The 23,430-nt window shown below is 33.3% G+C and overlaps 1 protein-coding gene across 4 annotated transcripts in view; it reads right to left on the bottom strand.

Moving 5' to 3' along the window:
* Positions 1 to 4,896: 4,896 nt before the first annotated feature.
* RTKN2 (rhotekin 2) overlaps positions 4,897 to 23,430 on the bottom strand; it is an 81,981-nt gene continuing 63,447 nt past the window's right edge. For 2 of the 4 annotated variants that reach the window (XM_068547472.1, XM_068547475.1), the window contains 3 exons: positions 13,835 to 14,000; positions 9,608 to 9,715; positions 5,366 to 8,380 (listed from right to left, as the gene is read on the bottom strand). In XM_068547472.1, the coding sequence (XP_068403573.1) occupies positions 7,845 to 8,380; positions 9,608 to 9,715; positions 13,835 to 14,000 (810 nt within the window). In that variant the 3' untranslated portion in view covers positions 5,366 to 7,844. Of the gene's footprint in view, positions 4,919 to 5,365; positions 8,381 to 9,607; positions 9,716 to 13,834; positions 14,001 to 23,430 lie in introns of those variants that run through there. The other 2 variants (XR_011074462.1, XM_068547474.1) reach the window with 2 other exon arrangements.

Genomic DNA, 23,430 nt, shown 5'->3' with positions numbered 1-23,430 from the left:
CTGGTAAATAATAGCTTACCCAAGGCAAGATAGCTAGTTAATTGTAAACCAGTGACTAGAATCCAATTCTCCCAATTCATAAGCTGTGTGCTCTTTCCACTAACTCTGCCAACTCTAGTCCTGTTGTCAACTACTCCTACTTAGTTTAACTTATTTTTTTGAACTGGCATTAAGGTCCTGCCTGTGGTCCAACATACCCTACCTTTCCCCTACTGCCACTTTTACTTCAGCCATGCTAATCTGCTGGTTGATTCTTAACAACAGGCTAACTGCCTATCCAATCCATTCCTTTCCACAAACTTCCATGACAACTAATCTCCCTTAAATTTGAATGGTATAAAATTAAACTCCTCCAGGAGCCTGTTGGATAAATTGACTTCTATTCCACTTATTTCCCCTAGATTTGAAAAATCTGCCTATTATGACTTGTTCTCACAGCAAAGATATTCATAGTATATAATTTTGCACTGCTTAATTCATCATTTTAGTAGTAAAAAGATACAAGGCCTTTTGCACTTGTCGAAAAATTGCTGTGTAAAAGTTCTCATACCCCTCACGGATCTCTCATAGCACTTAAAATCAGATGCTTAATTGTGTTACACTGACTGTTCTTTTATATTGCCCACTGTTATTTTATGTATTATTTAATCTTTTCAACTAATTTTTTAAGTTCACTGATGGTAGGTATGGATTGTTTTAAATGTCTGTATACAGATATATTTATGTTATATACACAGGAGGCAAGTTTAAGCAGTAATCTATATCGATATTCTCTAATACAGTTGATCCCACCAACAACAATGTGAACTTCTCTGGAATAAGTATTCTTCTTAATCTTATAAACTCCAAGAGTGCATAACATAGGGTTCTTATATTAGGACAGTGAGTATATGGACATATTTTAGGTATCTCTTAAATTCTTATGTACTGTAATTCCAGTATGTTCTCATCAAGCAAAAAATAAAAATGGGACAAGGGTTATAATTTCTTTTAAGAATATATATGTATTGGGGCTTCCTTGGTGGCACAGTGGTTGAGAGTCTGCCTGCCAATACAGGGGACATGGGTTCGAGCCCTGGTCTGGGAGGATCCCACATGCCGCGGAGCAACTGGGCCCGTGAGCCACAATTGCTGAGCCTGCGCGTCTGGAGCCTGTGCTCCGCAACAAGAGAGGCCGCGATAGTGAGAGGCCCGCGCACCGCGATGAAGAGTGGCCCCCACTTGCCGCAGCTGGAGAGAGCCCTCGCACAGAAATGAAGACCCAATGCAGCCAAAAATAAATAAATAAATAAAATTTAAAAAAAGAGTCAATTTGTATTTGTAACCTAAAATATTAAAAAAAAATAATAATAATAATATATATGTATGTATATACACATATCACACACATATATATCAGCTGTATCTTTTCATTCCTTTCTTTCTACATTTGTTTCACTCTACATGTAAGGTCGTAAAAACAACTGAAGGCCCTGGGCTATGTGTTACATGCATTATCTTATTGAGTAATCACAACTATCCTATGAGGTAAGTACTATTTCTAGCTTAAAGATTAAAAAAAAAAACAAAAAAACCCCCCAAACTTAGATGAGGTCAAAAAAAACCCAGCCCCATCACACAGCTAGGTCATGGCAGAGCTAGAATTTAATCAAGGTCTAATTCCAGAAATCACACTCTTAACTACCATGCAGTGTGACCCAGGGCAAGTCTCCTACATTACATTTGTTTAGTGGGGTTACTAGGAGGACTATTTTAAGGATTAAATGAGTTAATTCATGTGCTTAGCACAATACCTTACACATAATAAAAACACAATAATCCTCCCTCATTACTATTATGACAGGGTTAAAAGTCAAATAAGACATGCTCCCTACCCTTGAAAAATCTAACTTGCGGTAGGTGGCAGAATTTTTAAATGGCCCCCAAGATTTCCTGCCCTATGAATATGATATCATGCCTACGACTATGTTACATTATAGTCAAAAGAGATTTTTCCAGATGTAATTAAGGTTACTAATCAGTGGACCTTGAATTAATCAAAAGGGAGATTATCCTGGTGGGCTACATCTAATCACATGAGCCCTTAAAAGGCAGTTTTCTCCAGTTGATTGTGGATAGGAAAGTCAGACAGATTCAAATCCTCCTTAAGGAGAATTTGGATGTGTCAGGTTTAATGAGCTGTTGCTGGCTTTGAAGATTGAGGGGGCCACGTACAAGGACTGGAGGGTGGTCTCTAGGAGAGTGACCCTTGGCCAATCAACAAGCATGAGAAACTGAATTTTGCTGACAACCTAAAAAAGACTGGAAGCGGATTTTCCCAGAGCCTCCAGATTAGAGCCTAGCCTGGCTGACACCGTGATATAAGCCTTGTGGGATCCTAAGCAGAGAACCCATTGAAGCCCATCCAGACTTCTATTCCAAAGAAATGTGAGATAATGAAAGGGTGTTGTTCTAAGTTGATGGTAATTTGTTATGTAGGAGCAACAAATTCATAAAATTAATACATAGGGGAATACAGAAATACAAACAAGGACTTAGGCTATAAATAGAGGTACGTACAAAGCACGAGGAAGGAGTATAACTCCACCTAGATGGGGAGGTTGAGGAGGGTACAAAGTCTTTGTGAATTTAGTGGTGCTACCATTTTGAAGAATGAATAAAATTTGCTGACTGTGGGTTGAGAGGAGAATGCATGAAGAAGAGGAGCAGAAAAGATATTCTAGGCAAAGAGAGGACAGCATAAGAAATGAAGAGCAAGTAGAAACAGCACAGATTGTTGAGGCAATGTCCAAAAGATGAGAGCACATGAGGAAAGTGCCTAGAAGGGAATGGCAGTCGAAGCTGGGTTGTGATGTTTCCTGTAAACTGTGGAAAGCGGTTTGGACTTTGACTCTGCTAGCACTGGCAGCACATTTTAAAAGAATCTTTTAAAATTAATTGAAAATATCTGGATTGAAGATTTGACAGGGTACATGTATGTATATGTACGTATATACTTCTACTTTTATATGTAGTAAATATAAAACATATGTTTTAATACTTAAGGTGAATAGATGGATAACTCTTGATACTTTTTCTCCCCTTTAAGGTAAAATTAAAATTGCTGCAACTAATTAAGTTGAAAATATGTTTTCAGTTGGCTAAATTCAACAAAAATATATCCATTCACACAAAAAAAATTTGTCTTCTTTTGAGTAAACAAAAATGTATCTTGATACAACACTCAGAAAAGTATTCATTTTCAGCAAAATGATCTATTTTGATATCTTGCAACATGTTTATGATACAGCATAATTATGTATATATATATAAGATCTTTTCAATCTATCTCTCCTTTAGTAGTTACATTAAGAGATTACCACATCTCTCAAAGCAAATTGCTGCAATTTAAAACACAATTTTAGCAAGATTTGGAATGACTTTGCCTATCAAACATGCCAGGATTGGTATTTTTTCCTATCTTGAGATAAATAAAAATGTTAATATTTCTTTAATAGTTAAATTTATGTTATTTGAACCTTAAGGTATTTTGCTTATCTGAGCACACTGATTAGCAGTCGTCTCTCCTTAGAAACAGGGACGTTTCTTCTAAAAAGGAATGTTAAATATTTCTGGTCACACTACAGATTTAGAAGTAAAATGCTGAAATAATATATTTGAGCCAGGATTGCTCATTTCTCTCCCTCTTCCCTGAGGTGCTCCATGGGAATAAATTAAGTACTGAGGGAGGTGCATTAAAATGAGTCTCCTTGTGGCTAACAGCAGCTGAGTATCCTAGGTCCCTAATTTATTATCAGAGTAACTTAAGCTCTGGGGAAATTATGCACCACTAACCTAAAAACTAAGGTTACATCAATGGATTTTCAGAAGAGTACAGTGTAAGAGGATTATATACAACATTGTAATAAATGTAAGTTATACCAAGGCTATTGAATATTAGTCTTACAATAATTAGCACCAGCTGCTGGGTAGTATGTCTTTCTCTGTTTAACCTGATTTCACAACACTGTTTACGTCTATCAGTCTATAGCCCAGAGGGGGTACCTAAAGGAAAAATCTAGAAAATGTTTTCATGAATCACTTCTTCTAAAATATAGAAGTTTTAATCACATGACCTTGGCTTCCTTATCAATCTCTAATACTTAAAAAAATATATATATGTATCCATGATATAATACTTTTTCATCCAGAAGCTTGACCCGCATTTAATTAAAAAATAAAAATTATAAACAATGCCAATGATACAAGTATGTCATAGAAAATAACATACCTGACCATATTTTCAACTGAAATCTCGTCTCTTAAAAATTCAAAGGTAACACTTTTCTAGTATTAACTTAGAATATGCATGATACAGAATAAACCATTTTCATTATAACTATTATTAGCAATGAAGCAGTTACACATAAACATGTAAACATTTACAAATAGTAATGTCTTTGAAATGTAAATGCAAAAAGTCAACTCTATCTACATTGTAGTTTAAGACTAATAGAACACCAAAGACAACTATGAGAATATAAATGGTCATCAGTTAAAGTTTAATTACTGTTCAATAATTCACTCTTTAAAAAGACAACGAGTTTTGATAAATTCTAACCATAGGTACAGATATTTTTCCTGCCAAAGCACTTCTCTTGCTCATGGTGCAGCATTCTATCTCTATCTAGTACGGTTGTTCCTCGTTCAAGGTAACACAGGTGATTACATTCAAATGGCATTTAACATAAACTACACCAAACTGCCCTATAATTTCATTTTGTACTGAATTAATTAACTTCTCAGTAGGTGGCTGAGGAGCTGAACATAAGCCTAAAGAAATACTTGACTGCTTAACCTACCTTACATGAATTGTCTCTAAATCAAGGCAGCTTCCATTTTAATAAACAGTAGCCGGTAAAATACATTTAGTAGGAACCTAAAGGGTAAAGATAAGGCATTTATAATAAATGGATTTAGTTTTCCCACGTACATGCACATCCATTTAAAAGAAGTCAGGGGGCCACTGCAGACAGTTAGGGAGGATTTAACAAAACTAACCAAGAGTTGGCATGCCTGATATTTTTAAAGACTGTTTACCTTAGGAGGTGTGCATTTATAATAACAAAATGCTTTCTCTGTCCTTGCAAGATGTTTAAATAAAAAGCTCACTACTTTGTAGCAATTAAAATACTATCTTAATGATGTTTTAAGTAATTTATATCCCAGAGCTTGAAATGTAATTTTCTAAGATATTATTATCAGATCATCTGAATTATAATAAAATACCTATTCTTTCTATTACGTATCTCCAATTATAACATTATTATCAAGATCTGACAGCTAACTCCTGGTTTCAAGTTTATAGTCTTCATATATCAAGAAACAAATGAAAAGGACAAACAAGGAATGTAAAAAGCCAGCTCATAAAAAGCTGAAATGTTTTTATTACATGGTATATTTTTCTCTGTCATAAACTTCCGGTTTAGGAAATGAGAAAACAAATCGTTCTTTTGACAAACTCCTTGACAAAGTGTTTAACTCAGTATTTTTAGATTTTTGTTTAACTGTGGAAGGAAGAAAGGAAGGGAGAGAGGGAGGGAGGGAAGGAGGGAAGGATCCTTAACTTTTTATTATACCTTTCGCGGGGAGTGGAGAGTGGGGAGAACTAACATCTAATGAGTACCGTGTCAAAAGAAGTACAGCTGAAGACTACAGTCAGATTTTAAAGGCTTTGTAACATACAGTAAGATGGGACCCCAGAAACAGCCTAAATAATTTTGGGGGGAGGTGGTCCTTGGTAAGCCTTCGCCTAAATGTTTCTAGGAAGATGGGCTTCAGGCTTGTTTCAAAGTGCCCACTAAGGGCACAACTGCTAGGTAATTTCTCTAAGAACAAATTCTGTTTCCTGTACAACTTAAATCCTTCTTGATATAATACGCATAAGGAGAAATGACAAGAATATAATTTGGAAGTTTTAACACTGGTTTGTTCTAAGGAATGCTTTAACTAAAAAAAACCAAAAAAACAAACCAAGAATGCTTAGATGCCAGTTTCAGAAACAATTTTTCCTGCAGCATCTTCTAGCTCAATAATTTAGTGGCAATGACAGTCAAAATGCTGTCAAAAACAGCAGTAAGGTTTACAAAATAAACAAAAATAATATCCATTAGATTTTTAATGTCATTTACTGAATTGGCAATCACAACTGAGATTTACGAGAGCCTTCTAGTTAGAAAAAACAAATTAATCCTACCTTTTTAGGTTTTCATACGCTTGATTGTCTCTAAATTCTATCAGGCAAGCATATAGGATTTCCTTCTCATCAAATGCTATGTCTATCCTGGTGTCGCCAGCCACAAGAGACCTTTTGTATCATTACTCCCTTGAGTCCCAGTTCTTACTAGGAGTCCTGGGTAAACACAAAAGTAACCTGGCAGTTACATCATTTTACATAAATGAAAAAAGACTCTGCTATCTAAAAATAATGAAAGGCTCCATTTAAATTAATGTTATTTTTTGTCAAGTGTTCATTTTACTTTGAAATAATGTAGTTCTGATCCAAATAGAGTTCTTACAAGCTTTAAAAAGATCTCTAGAGATTATACACAGGGCAGTAATTTAATTCTTATATTTTCATTTGTCACAATGACATTTAGGGTTCAGTGTGATTTGAGATTTTTAGTGCTGTTGCTGACACCTTATGGAAACTGCTTTATTTTACTTGGAAATTCTGATTAGATTTTTTAAATTGTCTAGCTGTTGTTTATAAGAAGCATAATTATTAAGAAAATGGATTTTTTTGTTCCTTTGAGGTATTCATTCTGTTGCTATTTGTTCATCACTTGATTTCATAATCTTGTTTGTGTCACTATGATTAGTTGCTATGGAAATTACCTCCTATGGAAATGATTCCAATGTCATTATTGTAAGAGTATGACTTTTAATGACAAATATCAGTAGCAGACATGAACCCTTACAAGAAAAAGGAAATCTAATTAAAATCTTTTAGATGGATTAATTCTGAAAATTATTATCATGGCCAACTTTTCTGATATTTTGAATCAGCCATCTGCTTTTTATATAAGTACTGAATGAATCTTAAGGTGTTAATCAGCTACTCACTTCCCCAAATGCCAATGTCACAATAGAAATTAGTACCATGCATAGAAAAGCGGAAGTAAAGTACATTTCACCTACCTGTTCCTTAAACTAAAAAATGTTTTGCTTTACTTATGAGAGTTAATGTCAACAGGATTTCAGGGCTCATCAAGGAAACAACTTTGAACAGCACATTACATATTCCCTTTAAAAATGAAGAATTTAATATTCCAAAATTTATCTCAGGAATCTGAAAGGTCACTGAGTTAACTAGTGAGTTAAACAATAGATGAGAGCCAGTGGACCATTAGATGAGAATTCCAGAATGCTAAGAAGAAATTTTCTTGGGTGGATTCTATAATTTGTGGTTTGAATAAAACTTTTGAAACATTCCATTAGTATTAAAATCCTCACAATGAGAATATGGCTCTTATTTAACACATTTTAAATTACTAGACAATCCCTCCCCAAAGAAATTTTAATGCTTTCTTCTGCCTAGTGCTTGTTCACTGCCTGGTACTAATTTAGGAATAAATTAACCCTTCCAACAATTGGGATATTGTCTAGAAACTGCCTCCTGCACTCTGCTAGAGAAATCCATTTCTTCATTATAAAACATTTTTTACACCTAATAGCTTATTAATTATTGATGTAAATCACTGTCATATTTACCTACATAATTACATATTACTACATCTATAGTGCTTCTGAATTAAGCCTCACAGTTACAGATTTTGTTAAATGTCTTAGACATTAAGGGTTTTTTACACGTGTGCCTGCAACCATGATCTAGGGTCCAAAATGTCTTTGATAGATTTCTGCCGTGGAGCTGGCACTGGCTTGGCTTCAAAATTGGTTTTAGTGTCTGTGTGCTCACCATCAGTTAAACTACTTTTCCTGGCAGGAAGAAGTTTTCGAGGAGCAGCCATTGGTTTCTGTAAGTGATGCATTAGGGTTGATAATTTGGTATCCAAAGGCGAGGTCTGAGATACACTTGTTTTTTCCCAGTTGTCCTTAACCAATTGATCTGTGTTGCTCTGTGTTTTTAAGCTGATTGCAGCTTTACCAGAAGGAGGAAGGGGAGCTCGTCTCTTTTTCCCTTTCCCATCATGTAACTGCTTGCTTGCAGGAGATAATACCTTTTTCTTGATGACAACTTGGTGATTACCATCAAAGAGTGTGGCCCAAGGAGGTGGTGAGGATTCTTCATGCTGACCAATAAGGAACTCTCCATTTGTCTGTTCAATTTTTTTTTGTATTATATCAGTTAAACTTTCAAGTTTTATAGGTGAATCAATGCCTGTAATAATTTTAAGAAAAAAATACATGGAAAAAAATTCAAAAGCAGTATATGCTTTGCCCAAGAAAGTTATTACAATATGTTATCTAAAATAGTTATCAAAAACAGACTAGGATAAGCAAGTGTTTTTTTTTTTTAATGTGTTTACTTGTAAAACTAACCAAACTAATGGAACCAAAAAATAAGGAGATCATGTACTGTGCACTGCACACGCACACACACACTTAAAGATATTCCTAAACAAATGTGTAAAATCCAGCTTTCAAAGGAGTGGAGCTACATCAGAATTTTTTTGAATTCTACAGGTTAAGTATTTCTAAAATATCTTTTGTTGGATTTAAAATCTATTCTGACTTCTAGGTAAGAGTGGATTCCCTTTTATAAAACCCTGATATGTAAACTGGGAAAATGTAACTGGATTAGTATTCTTTCAAGTAGACCAGCAGTCTCTGTAATAGGGGAAAAATCCAAAACAAAAAACCCATGGAAACAGAGTGAAGCCCTAATACCACTTTGGTTATCATCCTTGGGAAAAACAGAACACAGATAAACATCTATTACATGATATATTCAAATGTGTAAACTCAAATGTTTCATTTTAAATCCAACATTTTAAGGTATATGTAAGTGCCGGGACACTGGTGGAAAAATACACTAGAATTTAGCTCTGACTTGTGCTTGTTCACAACACTATTCACTGAGGCAATCCCACAAAGACAAATACCCTTCAAAGTGTGGGAAAATGGAATATTAATGAGTCTAGAAATTTTAAATTTTCCAAAGTATTAAACTTAACCAGTTTTTTGGCCTGAGATGAAAGGGTCCATTTATTAATATTCATTTATCAATGCTACTTTAAAACAAATTTAATAAAATATGGAAAAAATTACTGAACATAATTATATTTTAGAATCTCAAGCTTACATTTCAGAATTTTCATCAGCTACTCAGCTAATATTTATTTTCAGTGCACCCTTATTCATTTTGAAGCCTTAACATTTTTGTTTGATCTTAAGCATTCAAACTATGAAAAATGTGTATTCATTAATTTTGTATTAATTCATCTATTAAACATGAGTTCCTTAGACTATAATCATAGTCTTTTTTCATTCATTTTGACTGTGCCCTGAAAATTTTAGCATTTTAATGTCAACAGAATAAGCTGCTTGAGTAAGGACAATGTTGTTTTTGTTACCCTGCAGCTTAGAAAAGACAAACCCCACTTACTCATATCATGGTAGACTGAGGTTGCCTCTTTTGTCAAGAACAAAGGTGGTTTCCGTGGTGACATACTCTCAATTTTCATAAGTTCTTCACAACAATGCTTCCATTGGCCTACGAAAGACAGAAAAAGGCAGGCTAGTTTAAAACATAAATGTGAAGATGTATATTTAATTTTCAACAGATATTAACACATTTTTTGCTTTGAAAAGTAAGTGAATTTATAAAGCATTATCTTAAAGAAGCTATAAAATCCTAGTACTTCCCATAATTTCAAAGTCTAAGTCTAGGCATAAAAGTACTCTATTTTAAATATAAATCTCTATGAACAGATATTAAGCTAAGATCTGTAGGCTATTAAATACTATACTACTTCACTAGATGGTCAATAACTAAAATCTCTGTTTACCGCAAGGTTTGTATAAATTCTCTCATTTTAAACATTAAATAAAAACATCCAGTATTTAAGACAGTTGAAAGGTAAAAATTAACTGAAATATAGTTACCTAGAAGGAAGTAGAAAAAAACATAAGGAGTAGTGGTTCTCAAAAATGATTTTAACTTTGAAAATTTTAATTAAGAAATAAGAATTGCTTATATAAAAATGATCTCTTAAGATGATTATCATGCCCTTTCAAAAATCAGGAAACTAGAAAAATGCTGTATTTTCATTTTAGTTAGGGTATATAAAAACCTGTTACTATAAAGACAGATCACTCAAAATTCTAACTGGATCTAATCTGTTTTAGGAAGGACACTTTAAATAAAGCCATTAGGCATTCAGAATAATAATAAAAATACTCTTGAATAAGTTGTTTCAATTATTAAGTTAAAATTTAAAAGTGTGGACAACATTAATTTTTCTTGTAATTATGTTTTACTATGTTCATCTCAAAATAAAATTCTCAGATTTATTTCTCCTGAGTGGGTGTAAAAAAAATTTAACCTTTCTGTCTTTATTGTGGACCTGCATGCTGGGTAACAGCTGTGCTATAAACTATGTGTCTATATATTCATTATAAAAGTAAGTTATGGAGGTTTACCATTCTTATATTCTATCTTACATTAGCAGAAAAGTAAATGTAATATACACGTGCCTTTTAATACTGATTTATGATCTATATTTCTCTCTTATTAATTCTCAACCTCCATATTCAATATCCAACTTATTTTCCATGGCTTAAAAATTAAAGACACTTCATGTTTAGTCAAATTATCTATTTTTGTTGTTTTAAGTCTAATTTACTGTCATGTTAATAAGGTAATACATGCATAAATTTAAAATCCACCACCTAATAGTTAAGAAACATAAAAAAAACCTTTCACTATGCTTAGAAACATAAAAAATAGTTAAGAAACATGAAAAAAAACTTTCAGTATGTTTTATTACAATGCTAAGTATAGAATATGGTGAAAATTTCAAAATAACTCACACAGCAATTTATAAAGGGAATAAAATCTTGAGTTTGAGGCTTCAAAGGTTGTTCTGTAGAATTTAAATCTAGTAGGATCTGAGATCTGATAACTTATTCCTCCTTTCTACTTTTTTAGATGAATATGTAAAAGCCAGCCTTTCCTTCTTGGGGGCAGGAAAAAAAGGCCTTATCTACTGGGAAAGTAATGAAACACTAAACCAGCAAACAATTCTCTGTCAAACCTTAGACAAGTTATATAGTGCAGTATTTTTTTCTATATTGATAGATGAAAGCTTTTCATTGTTAAACTGATAGCAGAATACTAATCATGTTGAAAACTGGAATATAAAGCCACATTATCCCATGTATTACAGAGTCATAGGTATAAATGTGGTATGTTCACTGGTCAAGATGTTACAATTAAGCATTTATTTTACCAGTAAATAAATTTTACCATGCACAGGTAAATGTAATACTAATATGCTAACATAAAAATAAAGGCCCAATATGAAATATTAAATGGATACATTTTGTTCACATAAAATCTGTATATTGAAGATGTTTCCCACCATATTTATTGTTACAATGTTCCCAGTCAAGTTAAGCTGCTTATTTAACTCAGTATTTATATTATTAAATATTTGAAAAAAATTTATCTTTGACTCACCATTCCTAGCTCTACCCTATTTGATGGTCCAAAGCAAGTGTCATTCCTCTTTTACATGTTTGTTAGCTCTCAAATATTAAAAATTAGCTATTCCCTCCCCCTTGCCTCCCAACCCTCACTCCTTAGGCTGTTCTTCCACAGGCTAAACACACCGAGTTCCATTAGTGTTTTCTCATGATTTCCAATTATCTCACCCTCATGATTTTATACTCTTAAGCTAAGTCAAGTAATTGAAATTTGTTCTAAGTATTAAATTACTGTTACTTTAGTCTGCCCTGGATATCTATCCTCTTTGTTCTACAGATCATATTTCACCTCAGATCACAAGAGGCTACACTTATCACTAGGAGGGTAAAAATTTTAAAGTACAAGTCAATCTTCAGGATAGTATAAACCCTTCCATCTTTGCTTCATACCTTCATATCTTACACAATGAATTCTAAACAGCAAATGTAATAGAACTTATACTTTAAAAATGAGATAGATTGGCAGATTTTATCCCCAAAGCATTAAATACTAAAAAAGTAGCCAGACCTGAGAAACTAGTCGTCATCACTTTCTTATTACTTTGACAGTATAAAAATGTCATGAGCTTCTTATCCCTCTAAGTCCCTCTTTTAGCATGATAATTTTACATAATTTGGGGAATGAAAACATGAGATCATCTAATAGTAGTTGATATCCAGACTATAATATTCTGGCATTTTTACCTTCCTTTACTCCTCCTTCCTGTTTTTGTCTACATAAAAATTATAAAATGCCAGAATCATTTCTAAAAGTAACACAGTCTTTTATAAGACAGACTCTCTAAATCAGAGCATTTAGGAAAGCAGTTAAAATTTTAGCTGTGATCAGCAAATGAAAGGAAGTTGTTGTCTTTTAAGTTACACACCTAAGATCAGCTGAAATTTTAAAATAAAGAAATGTAGCTCATGCTAATAAGCCTGGAACAAATATTTAAATATCTACTGAGTGCCAAAGGATAGTACTTAAGTAAAACAAGTTCTAAAGAATCCAAGAAAGCCATGGAGGGAGTCCTCTGGTTCCCTGCAATAAACCTGTAACCTTTTCAGGCCTCAATTTTCTCATCTTTAGAGCAGTGGGAAAAAACTTCTACCTCACTGGGTTGTTATGAAAAATAAATGAAGCCATATGGTATGTGGAAGGTAATCAATAAATTTAGATCCCTTTTCTTCCCCCTCCTCAACCATCAGTGTAATAACTGACCAGGCCATTGATCAGAGAAGACTTATAAAAATTAATCTGAGGACTGCAGATATTAACTGTTTTTAGAGTTCTCGGTAACAGCTCCTAAGATGTCCTAAAATATCTCCAGGATTATTTCTAGGAGTTGCAGAAATAACTTTCTATTGTTTGGAAATGGCTCTACTTTTCAGTTCTGTAGAAAAGTATTCTAAAGACATAAAATTCTGATTGAATCTACAGCAGGCTTAGTTTGCTTAGAAACAGCCATTATCAATAGTCTACATCTTCAATATACAATTTCAATATTTTCCTGTTGATAAAATTCCTCCTTAAATTAAGAATATTAGAACTTCACATATTTTACATACTAGGACTCTATTACGTTACTATCACATTGTTTTTATAATCCATGCCATTGAACTGTATTATTGAAACTGAAAAACCATATGTGCAGTTAAAAAAAAAAATCTCTTTGGATAATGTCCAAAATGATATAATAATGAATTGAGAGTTAACAGAAGCCTACATAAAAATGAATCTCCTTTTGAACATTTCAATATTTTATGATCATCACTACCCTAGAGAAGTTTTTTACTCCTCATGTAGCTTACTATCCCTTTGATCAAACACACTGCCTTAAGTAGTTTGACCGAATATTTTGAAAAAATGTGGTCTAGTTGTTTTAGGGACCAGAAGAACTTAAAAGTAACAGGTAAGTATACTAGGAATTCAAAGGTATACTCTACTATAATCAGTCATGCACTGGGGAAAGATGGAGAGAAAAAAGCATCAATGCGTTGATGATATACCACCATTTTATTCAAGAGCATAACAAATTCTTGATACAAACTATACAATTATAATATAATCTTAATATTTGGATTGCTATGTACGTCCTTTCATGCTACATGAATATACTACTAGAAAATCCAAACGTCAGCTTACTAAGATCAAAGAGATGCTGCCAGAAGGCTTCCATCCACTTCTGAAGATCTTCTCTGTTGTCAGCCGCAAAAATATGAGTTGTAGCTTGTCCAGCAACAGGGTTGATGACAGAGAAATTATGGATTCTTTTCTTTTTATCCTTATCCATTGCCCGAATTCTGGTTTCCTAAATATTAAGACAAAACTGTTGTTTTACAAGAGACTATTTCTGTAATGATCGAATAAATGTTTTATTGCTTAGCTACCATATTTATACCAGATGCAATTACCATCTTATTGCCGATCGTCTGAAATTTAAAATATGTTATTTTGAGAATTTTCAATATTCAAGCTCATATCTAGAAGGTTATTTTAAAAATGCTTGATATTAAAAATACTGAGTAATATTTCAAAGTATACTACATATAGCACTTAAGTTAAATTACATGAGATTAAAACATAATCTCTGTGTTGATCTCTTAGTTTAAGTAGGAGTTTGCTGTCTTTTATATACGTCTTAAAATTTGCAATAAAACAAGTACAGCATGTTATAACTCTTGAGTTATGTTAACTATTTCAACAGTAATAAAATAGAAGAATCAGTAAAGTATGTTTCTTATTCTAATACTCATGCATAGTATACAGTGTTATCAGTTAAAGCAGTAAAACCATAACTTAATGTTTACTACAGCAAACAGTTAGGCTTTCATCATTAACACTTATTTCATATGTAACATTCATTTACAAAGCTCATAGGTAAAGATCCACAAAGTAATATAACCTTTATAATGGTAAAAATTATGTTTTTAAATGATGAATGCAACAACATTTTACAACAAAGGCAATGGTTTCATACACGTTGATAGTCTAAACCTTTTTTCTGAGTGGCACTCGTTATGACATTGTGTGATCCTTCTTGTGTCTATGTGCAAAAGAGACTATTCCCAAGTCACACACAGGCACTGCTAAGTCACATGATAAGTGAGCAACTACATGTAGTTTCCAAGGAATCGTGGAAAAGAAAGTCTGGAATAGACCTATCTATTAAGCAAAGATAGTGATTTGGCTGCCTGGATAATGATTGACATGACATTTTCTACAGCAATGCTGTTCGTTAGAAATATAACGTGAGCCATGTAAGTAACTTAAGATTTTCTAGTCACCACATTAAAAAAGGTAAAATGAAACTGGTGAAAATAATTATGTAATAATTAATTAATATATTATTTTAAAATAATGTTTGTTTTTTTTTTAAATTTATTTTTGGCTGTGTTGGGTCTTCGTTTCTGTGCGAGGGCTTTCTCTAGTTGCGGCGAGCGGGGGCCACTCTTCATCGCGGTGCGCGGGCCTCTCACTATCGCGGCCTCTCTTGTTGCGGAGCACAGGCTCCGGACATGCATGCTCAGTAGTTGTGGCTCACGGGCCTAGTTGCTCCGCGGCATGTGGGATCTTCCCAGGCCAGGGCTTGAACCCGTGTCCCCTGCATGGGCAGACAGATTCTCGACCACTGCGCCACCAGGAAGCCCAATAATGTATTTTTTGTAACCCATATATATTCAAAGTATTATTTTAACATGTAATTGATAAGAAAAATTTGAGATATTTTACATTCTTTTTTCACACTACGCCGCCAAAATCCAGTCTGTATTTTATACTTACAACATATCTCAACTTGGTGCCAACTTAGGCACATCCTAAGTGCCTAACAGCCACTGGTGGCTAGTGGCTACTGTACTGGGTAGAGCAGCTCTAGAGCAGTATGGTTAAGCTTACTGTAATGCGTGTAGAAGAATACTTGGCTAGCAGTTACAAAAGCTGATTCAGAGTGGGAAGAAATTCTTCACTTCATTGAGTCTAGCGTGAAGAAAGTCTGTGTGCAGATACACACACCAAAATACACATTTAATGATGTCTATGTGGACATTATAGAAGTAGGAAAGAGTTTGGAAGAAAAGCTGTTCATTCCCTGAAAACCAGGTAAATATGGGCAGGTGAACACCATACAGACATTACATAAGAAGTTCTTATCTGAAGGAAGGAACTCTTATTCAAAAATCACTTGAGAAAAAATGTATGCTATATAAAGTAGCAACATAACTTTGAAATTTTCAAGTATCCCAAAATATAAGGATTGATAACTTAGAGACAGTCTATCCTGTCATTTTTTAAAAAGCAGGAATGTGAGTGTCTTCAGAGGATTGTTAACACTTATGGCCAACACTGTAATTTTATCATAATAGGGTCTTTTTATACTCCTTTATACTTTATACTCCTTGGTAATAAACTTTGTGAATTAACTTTTTAAAGTAATTACTTATACAGTATTTAAAAATGCTGCCTAAATGGCATCTTTGGAGCCTGATAACATGTAATCAACCTCTTTAAATATAAAGTTTATTATCACTAGCAGAGAATGACTTAAGCTCTCAGAAGCATCTTTGATATGCTTCTTTCAGACTAAATGAAAGCTGACTCAGAGATGGAGGGCTGGGGGGACAACCCTCTATTGCTGTTAGTATTAAAAAAAAAAAACACCTAAATGATAAAATATGAAGTATTCTTGTTGCTGAAATTGTGATTCCCTCCACCCAAATCCATTTTAATACAAATTTCTGACTACCTTTTGTATAGAGAATTAAAATGGATTCAACTTTTAAATAAGTTGAAATTTTTACAGATGAATAGGTACAATTATTAATAATACCAGGATACCATTTCAAACAAAAATAGCTATGTAGAAAATCTGACAAACTGGGTCATTTATATCCTTCTAATAGAAAATAATACAATAGTATATAAATACTGTACACTCCGTTAACTCTGGTAACCATAAATACTGCTAAATTTTTACAACACGAGAGGTTTTTAAAAGGTGCAAATGAAACACAGATCATCTGAATTAACTTCTATATTTTATCATCCAAAATAATTTAACTAATGGGAAATTTTTTCAACCAAAAAAACTGCATGTCAAAGAAAAAGTGAGTAAACAAAGTTTCTGATAATGTCAGAAAGTTCGTGCAATTTTTTTTTCACTGTGGGCAAAGTATCAATAATAGTGCCCAGGACTTCACTTCCCAAACAAGGAATGGATTAGAAAACACAAGATGAATTTTAGGACTGTTATCATTATGGGCTCACACAATGTATAGATGAGATAAGTATCTCCTCTCAGCAGGGTATGAAAGCAAGCAACTTGGTATTCTTGCCCCCATTATTTACACCAACTAAAATACTGCCTGGTACCCACTAAGTGATTGCAAAATATTTGATGAATAAATGAATAACAAAAGAATAACTCAGATAATGATAAAAAGTTTTACACTGATAGACTCAGATCCTAGAGATAATCCACAGTCCACTCTTTAAATTATAGATGAGGAAACATGTTCTGAGATAAGCGTTCTCTCCAAGGTCAGTTTCTGGTTTTGCTTTTGTTAATTCCAAACCTTTTTAGTTGATTTGGGAGGCTTTAAAATCAACTCCTATTGATATGTAGATAGATTTGAGATTATTCACTATGAAATTTTCATCCTTGGCTGGCTCTACTTTTGTCAATCGGCACATATTGAACTACAACTTTCCACTGCATGAGACGATGGTTACCCCGAGAAGGCCAAGTGAAGTCAAGAAAAATACAATCTGAGAAGTCAATTTTGTAACAAAATATAATTAACTCTGAAGTCAAAGGAAAGTTTCTTCTAGGTTTTTCATTATTTTTGAATTAAAACTGTACTTCAACCTCTCCATTTCTGTGGTAATGGAAAATTACCAGATCAGAACTAGATTTATAAATTGTTTCCTACTTTACTTTTGACTCTATGACTTTAAAAATGTCTACTACATACCCAGATTATAGTTTCTAAATACTCTTTCCTACTAAAAGGAATCAGAGCTCTTTAGAGAAATGGCTTATCCCCAGCCTGGGCCAGGAAATATATAGGATGAGCCTGGAACATCTTGTCCTACCAGAAATCAAAGATTACTAGGGTTGTACCAAAAGGACTCAAAAGTAAACTTGAAGAGGCTTCCAGTAGCCAAGGATGGGACAATCTGAACATCAATAAGAATTACAATGGTAATGGACTGATGCATGAAAAGTCTTTAAATCCACAAATTCATAATGATATTTAAAAACTAACTCATTGGTCACCTCTGAAGGATGCTAGGGAACCACCTCATAGTTTTGGTAACTAGAATATAAATGCAAAAAATCAAGCCTTTATCCTGGCTTTCTTGTAAACACTGTCCTTCAACCTAATAGCTGATGAAGTAGAGGTGTCCCAGCTAATAAATGAAGAAAGAATGTTAAAATAGCACCAGTTTGCAGTCCCTAATGAAATAAAGAATCTAAGCAATGTTCATCAGTGGATGTTAACATGAGTGGAAGACCCAGACGTTATTATACGCCTCCTGATAAAAGTACAAAGACATATTCTTACTAACCAACCAACAAACAAACTTAAATCTGATTCAAAAATAGAAGAAAAAAGACAACTTGAAGATGCAATCAGCAAATTCTAGACTCTGAAAAACTCTGTAGGATAAATGACCAAATTCCTTCAACAAACAAATTGTGTGTAATTGTGTGTGTGTATGTGTAGGGGAGAGAGAGAGCGAGAGAAAGAGGCGGGTAGAATAAAAGCCAACAGATTAAGAGATTTAAGAGAACTAATCAATCAACTGCAACGTATGGTCCTTATTTGGATCCTGATTCAAAAAGTTGTTTAAAAAATTACAAGACTGAGACATTTGAACACTGTCTGGATTTTTGATGATATATTGACTTTATGTACGGCTATAAATTTTCTTAAGTATGGCAGTTGTAACATTTACAAGTAAAATGATATGATTGCTAGGATCTGCTTCAAAATAATCCGACGGTGGAGGAAATGTGTGATGGTACAGATGGGTTCATTTATACTATTCTTTCTACAGATTATCTTGAAATTTTTCAAAAAAACAATTAAAATATAAAATACAAGTACAAAAAACTAAGAGCCTGCTTTCTTATCTATAATGCAGGGATAATATTTCACTCACACCTTCCTCACAAACATTTTGTAAAGATAAATGAGTTCTTTGAAAGGTGTCTGGTCTAAAGTCTTGTTAATCAGGGATGAAGACAAAATTACTGATGGCTAAAAACAAGCTTTAGACCTTATATGTATTCTAATGACAAAGAAAGCATACCTTCTACAATATATATCAAGGAATGTTTGAAATATATAAAGCATAACCATAAATTAAACCAAGCATTAGGTCTGATTAGTATTAGCGATATAATTATTTTCAATTTATGTCAATGAAATCAGATGTAAACTCTTAAAGGAAAAGACTGCTTAAAATATTCTTTTTGCTGTATTTAATAAGGGACAATCTGAATAGGTGATACATGCATTCAGAGGACTAACATAATATGAAGAAAATCCCATGTGCTTCATGGTAATTTTACTTGCTAGGGTCCATGATAAATGTAATGGTTAAAAACAATTTCAAGACAATTTAACAAAGGACTGACTATCACACCAACTAGTGTTATTGACTTGTTTGGTACAGATTTTATTATTCATTAAAATGAAGTGATGCATATTATTTAGATCAAGAAAAGACTATTGATCTCAAAGACCCACATTTCTTTTCCATTCCACTCCCCACCCCACTGGCAATGGATAAAACTTTGGCTAATAAAATGCTTTCTACAATGTATAGGAGATTCAGTGGCTCCAGTTAAGTACCCCTTATTGAGAATGTCTAGCTCAACAACATTCATAGGGAAGTTTTTTGAAGTTGAAGCAATCACTTTGAAGTAAATCATCCTTTCAAATTTGGATTGAAAAGAGGAGGGGGATAGCTTTTAGGCTTTTCTTTCCTTAATGTGACTATTTCCACAGATGGCTCCCTCTGAAAATTAATGAACTGACTTAGCCTTACAGGAAATGCCATTTAGAAGGACAAGAATTATAGTCAGAGAACAGATCCTGTGATCAAAATAGCAGAACTACTATTTATATACCTTAGCAACTGTAAAATTCATGTTTTCACATAATTTTTAAAGCAGCATTAAGCAAAATTATTATTTTCTAAATCATGAGAGGAGAAAGACAACCAAAAGAAAGAAACTTTGTATCTAATATTTAACATTATTAAGCATAAAAAGATCTTAGAGACCCAGCACTGGAAATACACTAAAAACTGAAACAAAAACACTATCCAACCAAGTTGGCATTTATCAATGATCCCCTTTATTTAAGAATACTCTAATAGTACATGTCCCTTAGAAATTTACAAAGTAAGCAAAATAATTAAAACATCTACCTTATATTTAAAAACCAAGTAATTTAAAACACTGAATAGACTGAATAGATTAAAATCTATGAGTTTATCATAATATCGGAGGTGGTGTGGGACAAGAGAAACGACACTCATGTGCTACTTCTGCAGGGGGTAACTCCACTCCAATACATATTGCCAATAACAATACAATGTCAACATGTAATAACACAACTCCTTACTCTGAAAATTGGTCATTAACATTAAACATTTACCCAGCCTTTTCAGGAAAGACTGTAATTCATTCCTAGTTGATAAGAAAAAGTCCTTTACAAAAGAATGCCGGCTAACACATACAGAAGGAAGGACAGTAGTAGAAAAACATGTGCAATCTCCAATGTAATGACCGATTCAGGTAAGGGCAATCAGTTCACTAAAACCATTATGTGAAAGATTGTTGGACAATAAAGATAGTCACACTGTGTCTAAGCATCATCTCATTGACTACTTGCTAATTGTAAAGACAAAAATTTACCTTTATAGCGGAGAGAGCTAGTGGTAACCACGTTAACCAAGTCATTAAACCTGGCATTGCCAATAGTAAGACACTTGACATCATATGCCTCTGAACAGAATTCTTCATAAAGTATTTGTTATTATCCATGAAATATTCTCATAATAATGTTTAAAATGAATTTAATCAAGCCCCTAGACCTAACTTACATGTTTAGAAGAAGTACAAAGGATGCACAAGCTTTGAATAGTCCTAGATTGAAAACAAGAGCTAAAAGGACATTTTGGAGACAATGGGGAGACTTGACTATGGACTGGATATTAGATGATATAAGAGAATTACTGTTAATTTGCTTAGCTGTGATAATGGTATTGCAATTATATATATATAGACACACATATACATCATTTTATATATACATATAAATTTATATAATCTGAGAGGCTCCTATTTTTAAAAGGTAGATGTTGAAGTATTCAGGGATGAATTATCAATGTTGGAGACTTACGTTCAAATGGCTCAGCAAAAAATATAGATAAGAGACTTTATAAACTTTCAGCTAAACAAAACAAAACTTTCAGCTATAAGATAAATAAGGTCCAAAGATCTAACGTAAAAACACGGTGACTACAGTTGATAACACTATTGAATAAGTGACATTTGCTAAGAGAGTAGACTTAATGTTCTCATAAAAAAGATTAAAAAAACTATAATCCAATAATGATTATAGTAATGATGACACAACTGTATATTATTTGTCAAAGTTATCAAACTGTACCCTTAAAACTGGTGAATTTTATTTTATGTAAACCATACCACTGTAACAGCTGATTAAAAAATTAAATAAAATATAAAGTGCTTAAACCCCTCCCAAAAAAAGAAAAATAGATAACGCAAATATGACAAAATGTTAACAGTTGAATCTGGGTGGTATACAAGTGTTCACTGTAGTATTTTTTTCAACTTTTCTATAAATTTGAATAATCTTATAAGCTGAGAAAAATAAGTAAAAATTACTTTAATAGAAGATATAATTAGATAACAGTCATGTTTTTAGAAGTAACAAATAGATTTCTTGACTGAGATGGTGTTTGACATAGTTAAATAACGAGACCAGTGGCATTTACTATTAAGAGTGAAGTTTTCAGGTGAATGGAAGGGCTCAAAGGAAACCTGAGATAAAAGTAGGAAATGCTCCAACAACACATTAAAAGGATCATACACTATGATCAAGTGGGATTTATCTGAGGGATGCAAGGATTCTTCAATATACACAAATCAATCAATGTGATACACCACATTAACAAATTGAACAATACCATATGATCATCTCAATAGATGTGGAAAAAGCTTTTGACAAAATTCAACACCCATTTATGATTAAAAAAAACTCTCCAGAAAGTGGGCATAGAGGGAACCTACCTCAGCATAATGAGGGCCATATACGACAAACCCACAGCAAACATCACCCTCAACAGTGAAAAACTGAAAGCATTTCCTCTAAGATCACAAACAAGATAAGGATGTCCACGCTCGCCACTTTTATCCAACACAGTTTTGGAAGTTCTAGCCACGGCAATAAGAGAAGAAAAAGAAATAGACGGAATCCAAATTGGAAAAGAAGAGTTAAAACTCTCACAGTTTGCAGATGACATGATACTCTACATAGAAAATCCTAAAGATGCTACCAGAAAACTACTAGAGCTCATCAATGAATGTGGTAAAGTTGCAGGGTATAAAATTAATACACAGAAATCTCTTGCATTCTTATACACTAACAACGAAAGATCAGAAAGAGAAATAAGGAAACAATCCCAATGACCATTGCATCAAAAAGAATAAAATACCTAGGAATAAACCTACCTAAGGAGGCAAAAGACCTGTACTCAGAAAACTATAAGATACTGATGAAAGAAATCAAAGATGACACAAACAGATGGACGATATACCATGTTCTTGGATTGGAAGAATCAACATTATCAAAATGACTATACTACCCAAAGCAACCTACAGATTCAGTGTAATCCCTATCAAATTACCAATGGCATTTTTCACAGAATTAGAACAAAAAAATTGTACAATTTGTATGGAAACACAAAAGGCCCTGACTAGCCACAGAAATCTTGAGAAATAAAAATGGAGCTGGAGGAATCAGGTTCCCTGACTTCAGACTATACTACAAAGCTACAGTCATCAAAACAGCACGGTACTGCCCCCAAACCAGAAATATACAGCAATGGAACAGGATAGAAAGTCCAGAGATAAACCCACACACTTATGGTCAACTAATCTATGACAAAGCAGGCAAGGATATACAATGGTGAAAGGACATTCCCTTCAATAAGTGGTGCTGGGAAAACTGGACAGCTACATGTAAAAGAATAAAATTAGAACACTCCCTAAACCATATACAAAAATAAACTCAAAACGGATTAAAGACCTAAATGTAAGGCTAGATACTAGAAAACTCTTAGAGGAAAACATAGACAGAACACTCTGACATAAATCAAAGCAAGATCTTTTTTGAACAACCTCCTAGAGTAATGAAAATAAAAATAAAAATAAACAAATGGGACCTAATGAAACTTAAAAGCTTTTGCACAGCAAAGGAAACCATAAACAAAAAGACAACCTACAGAATGGGAGAAAATATTTGCAAACAACGTGACTGACAAAGTATTAATCTCCAAAATATACAAATAGCTCATGCAGCTCAATAACAAAAAAACAAACAACCCAACCAAAAAATGGGCTAGCACAGGTGACTCTACTCAATACTCTGTAATGACCTATATGGGAAAAGAATCTAAAAAGAGTGGATATATGTATA

This window comes from Eschrichtius robustus, chromosome 7, assembly GCF_028021215.1.
Source record: "Eschrichtius robustus isolate mEscRob2 chromosome 7, mEscRob2.pri, whole genome shotgun sequence".
Taxonomy (NCBI): domain Eukaryota; kingdom Metazoa; phylum Chordata; class Mammalia; order Artiodactyla; family Eschrichtiidae; genus Eschrichtius; species Eschrichtius robustus.
The sequence above is the reverse complement of the archived record's forward strand: the minus strand, read 5'-3'. Positions and strand labels throughout refer to the sequence as shown.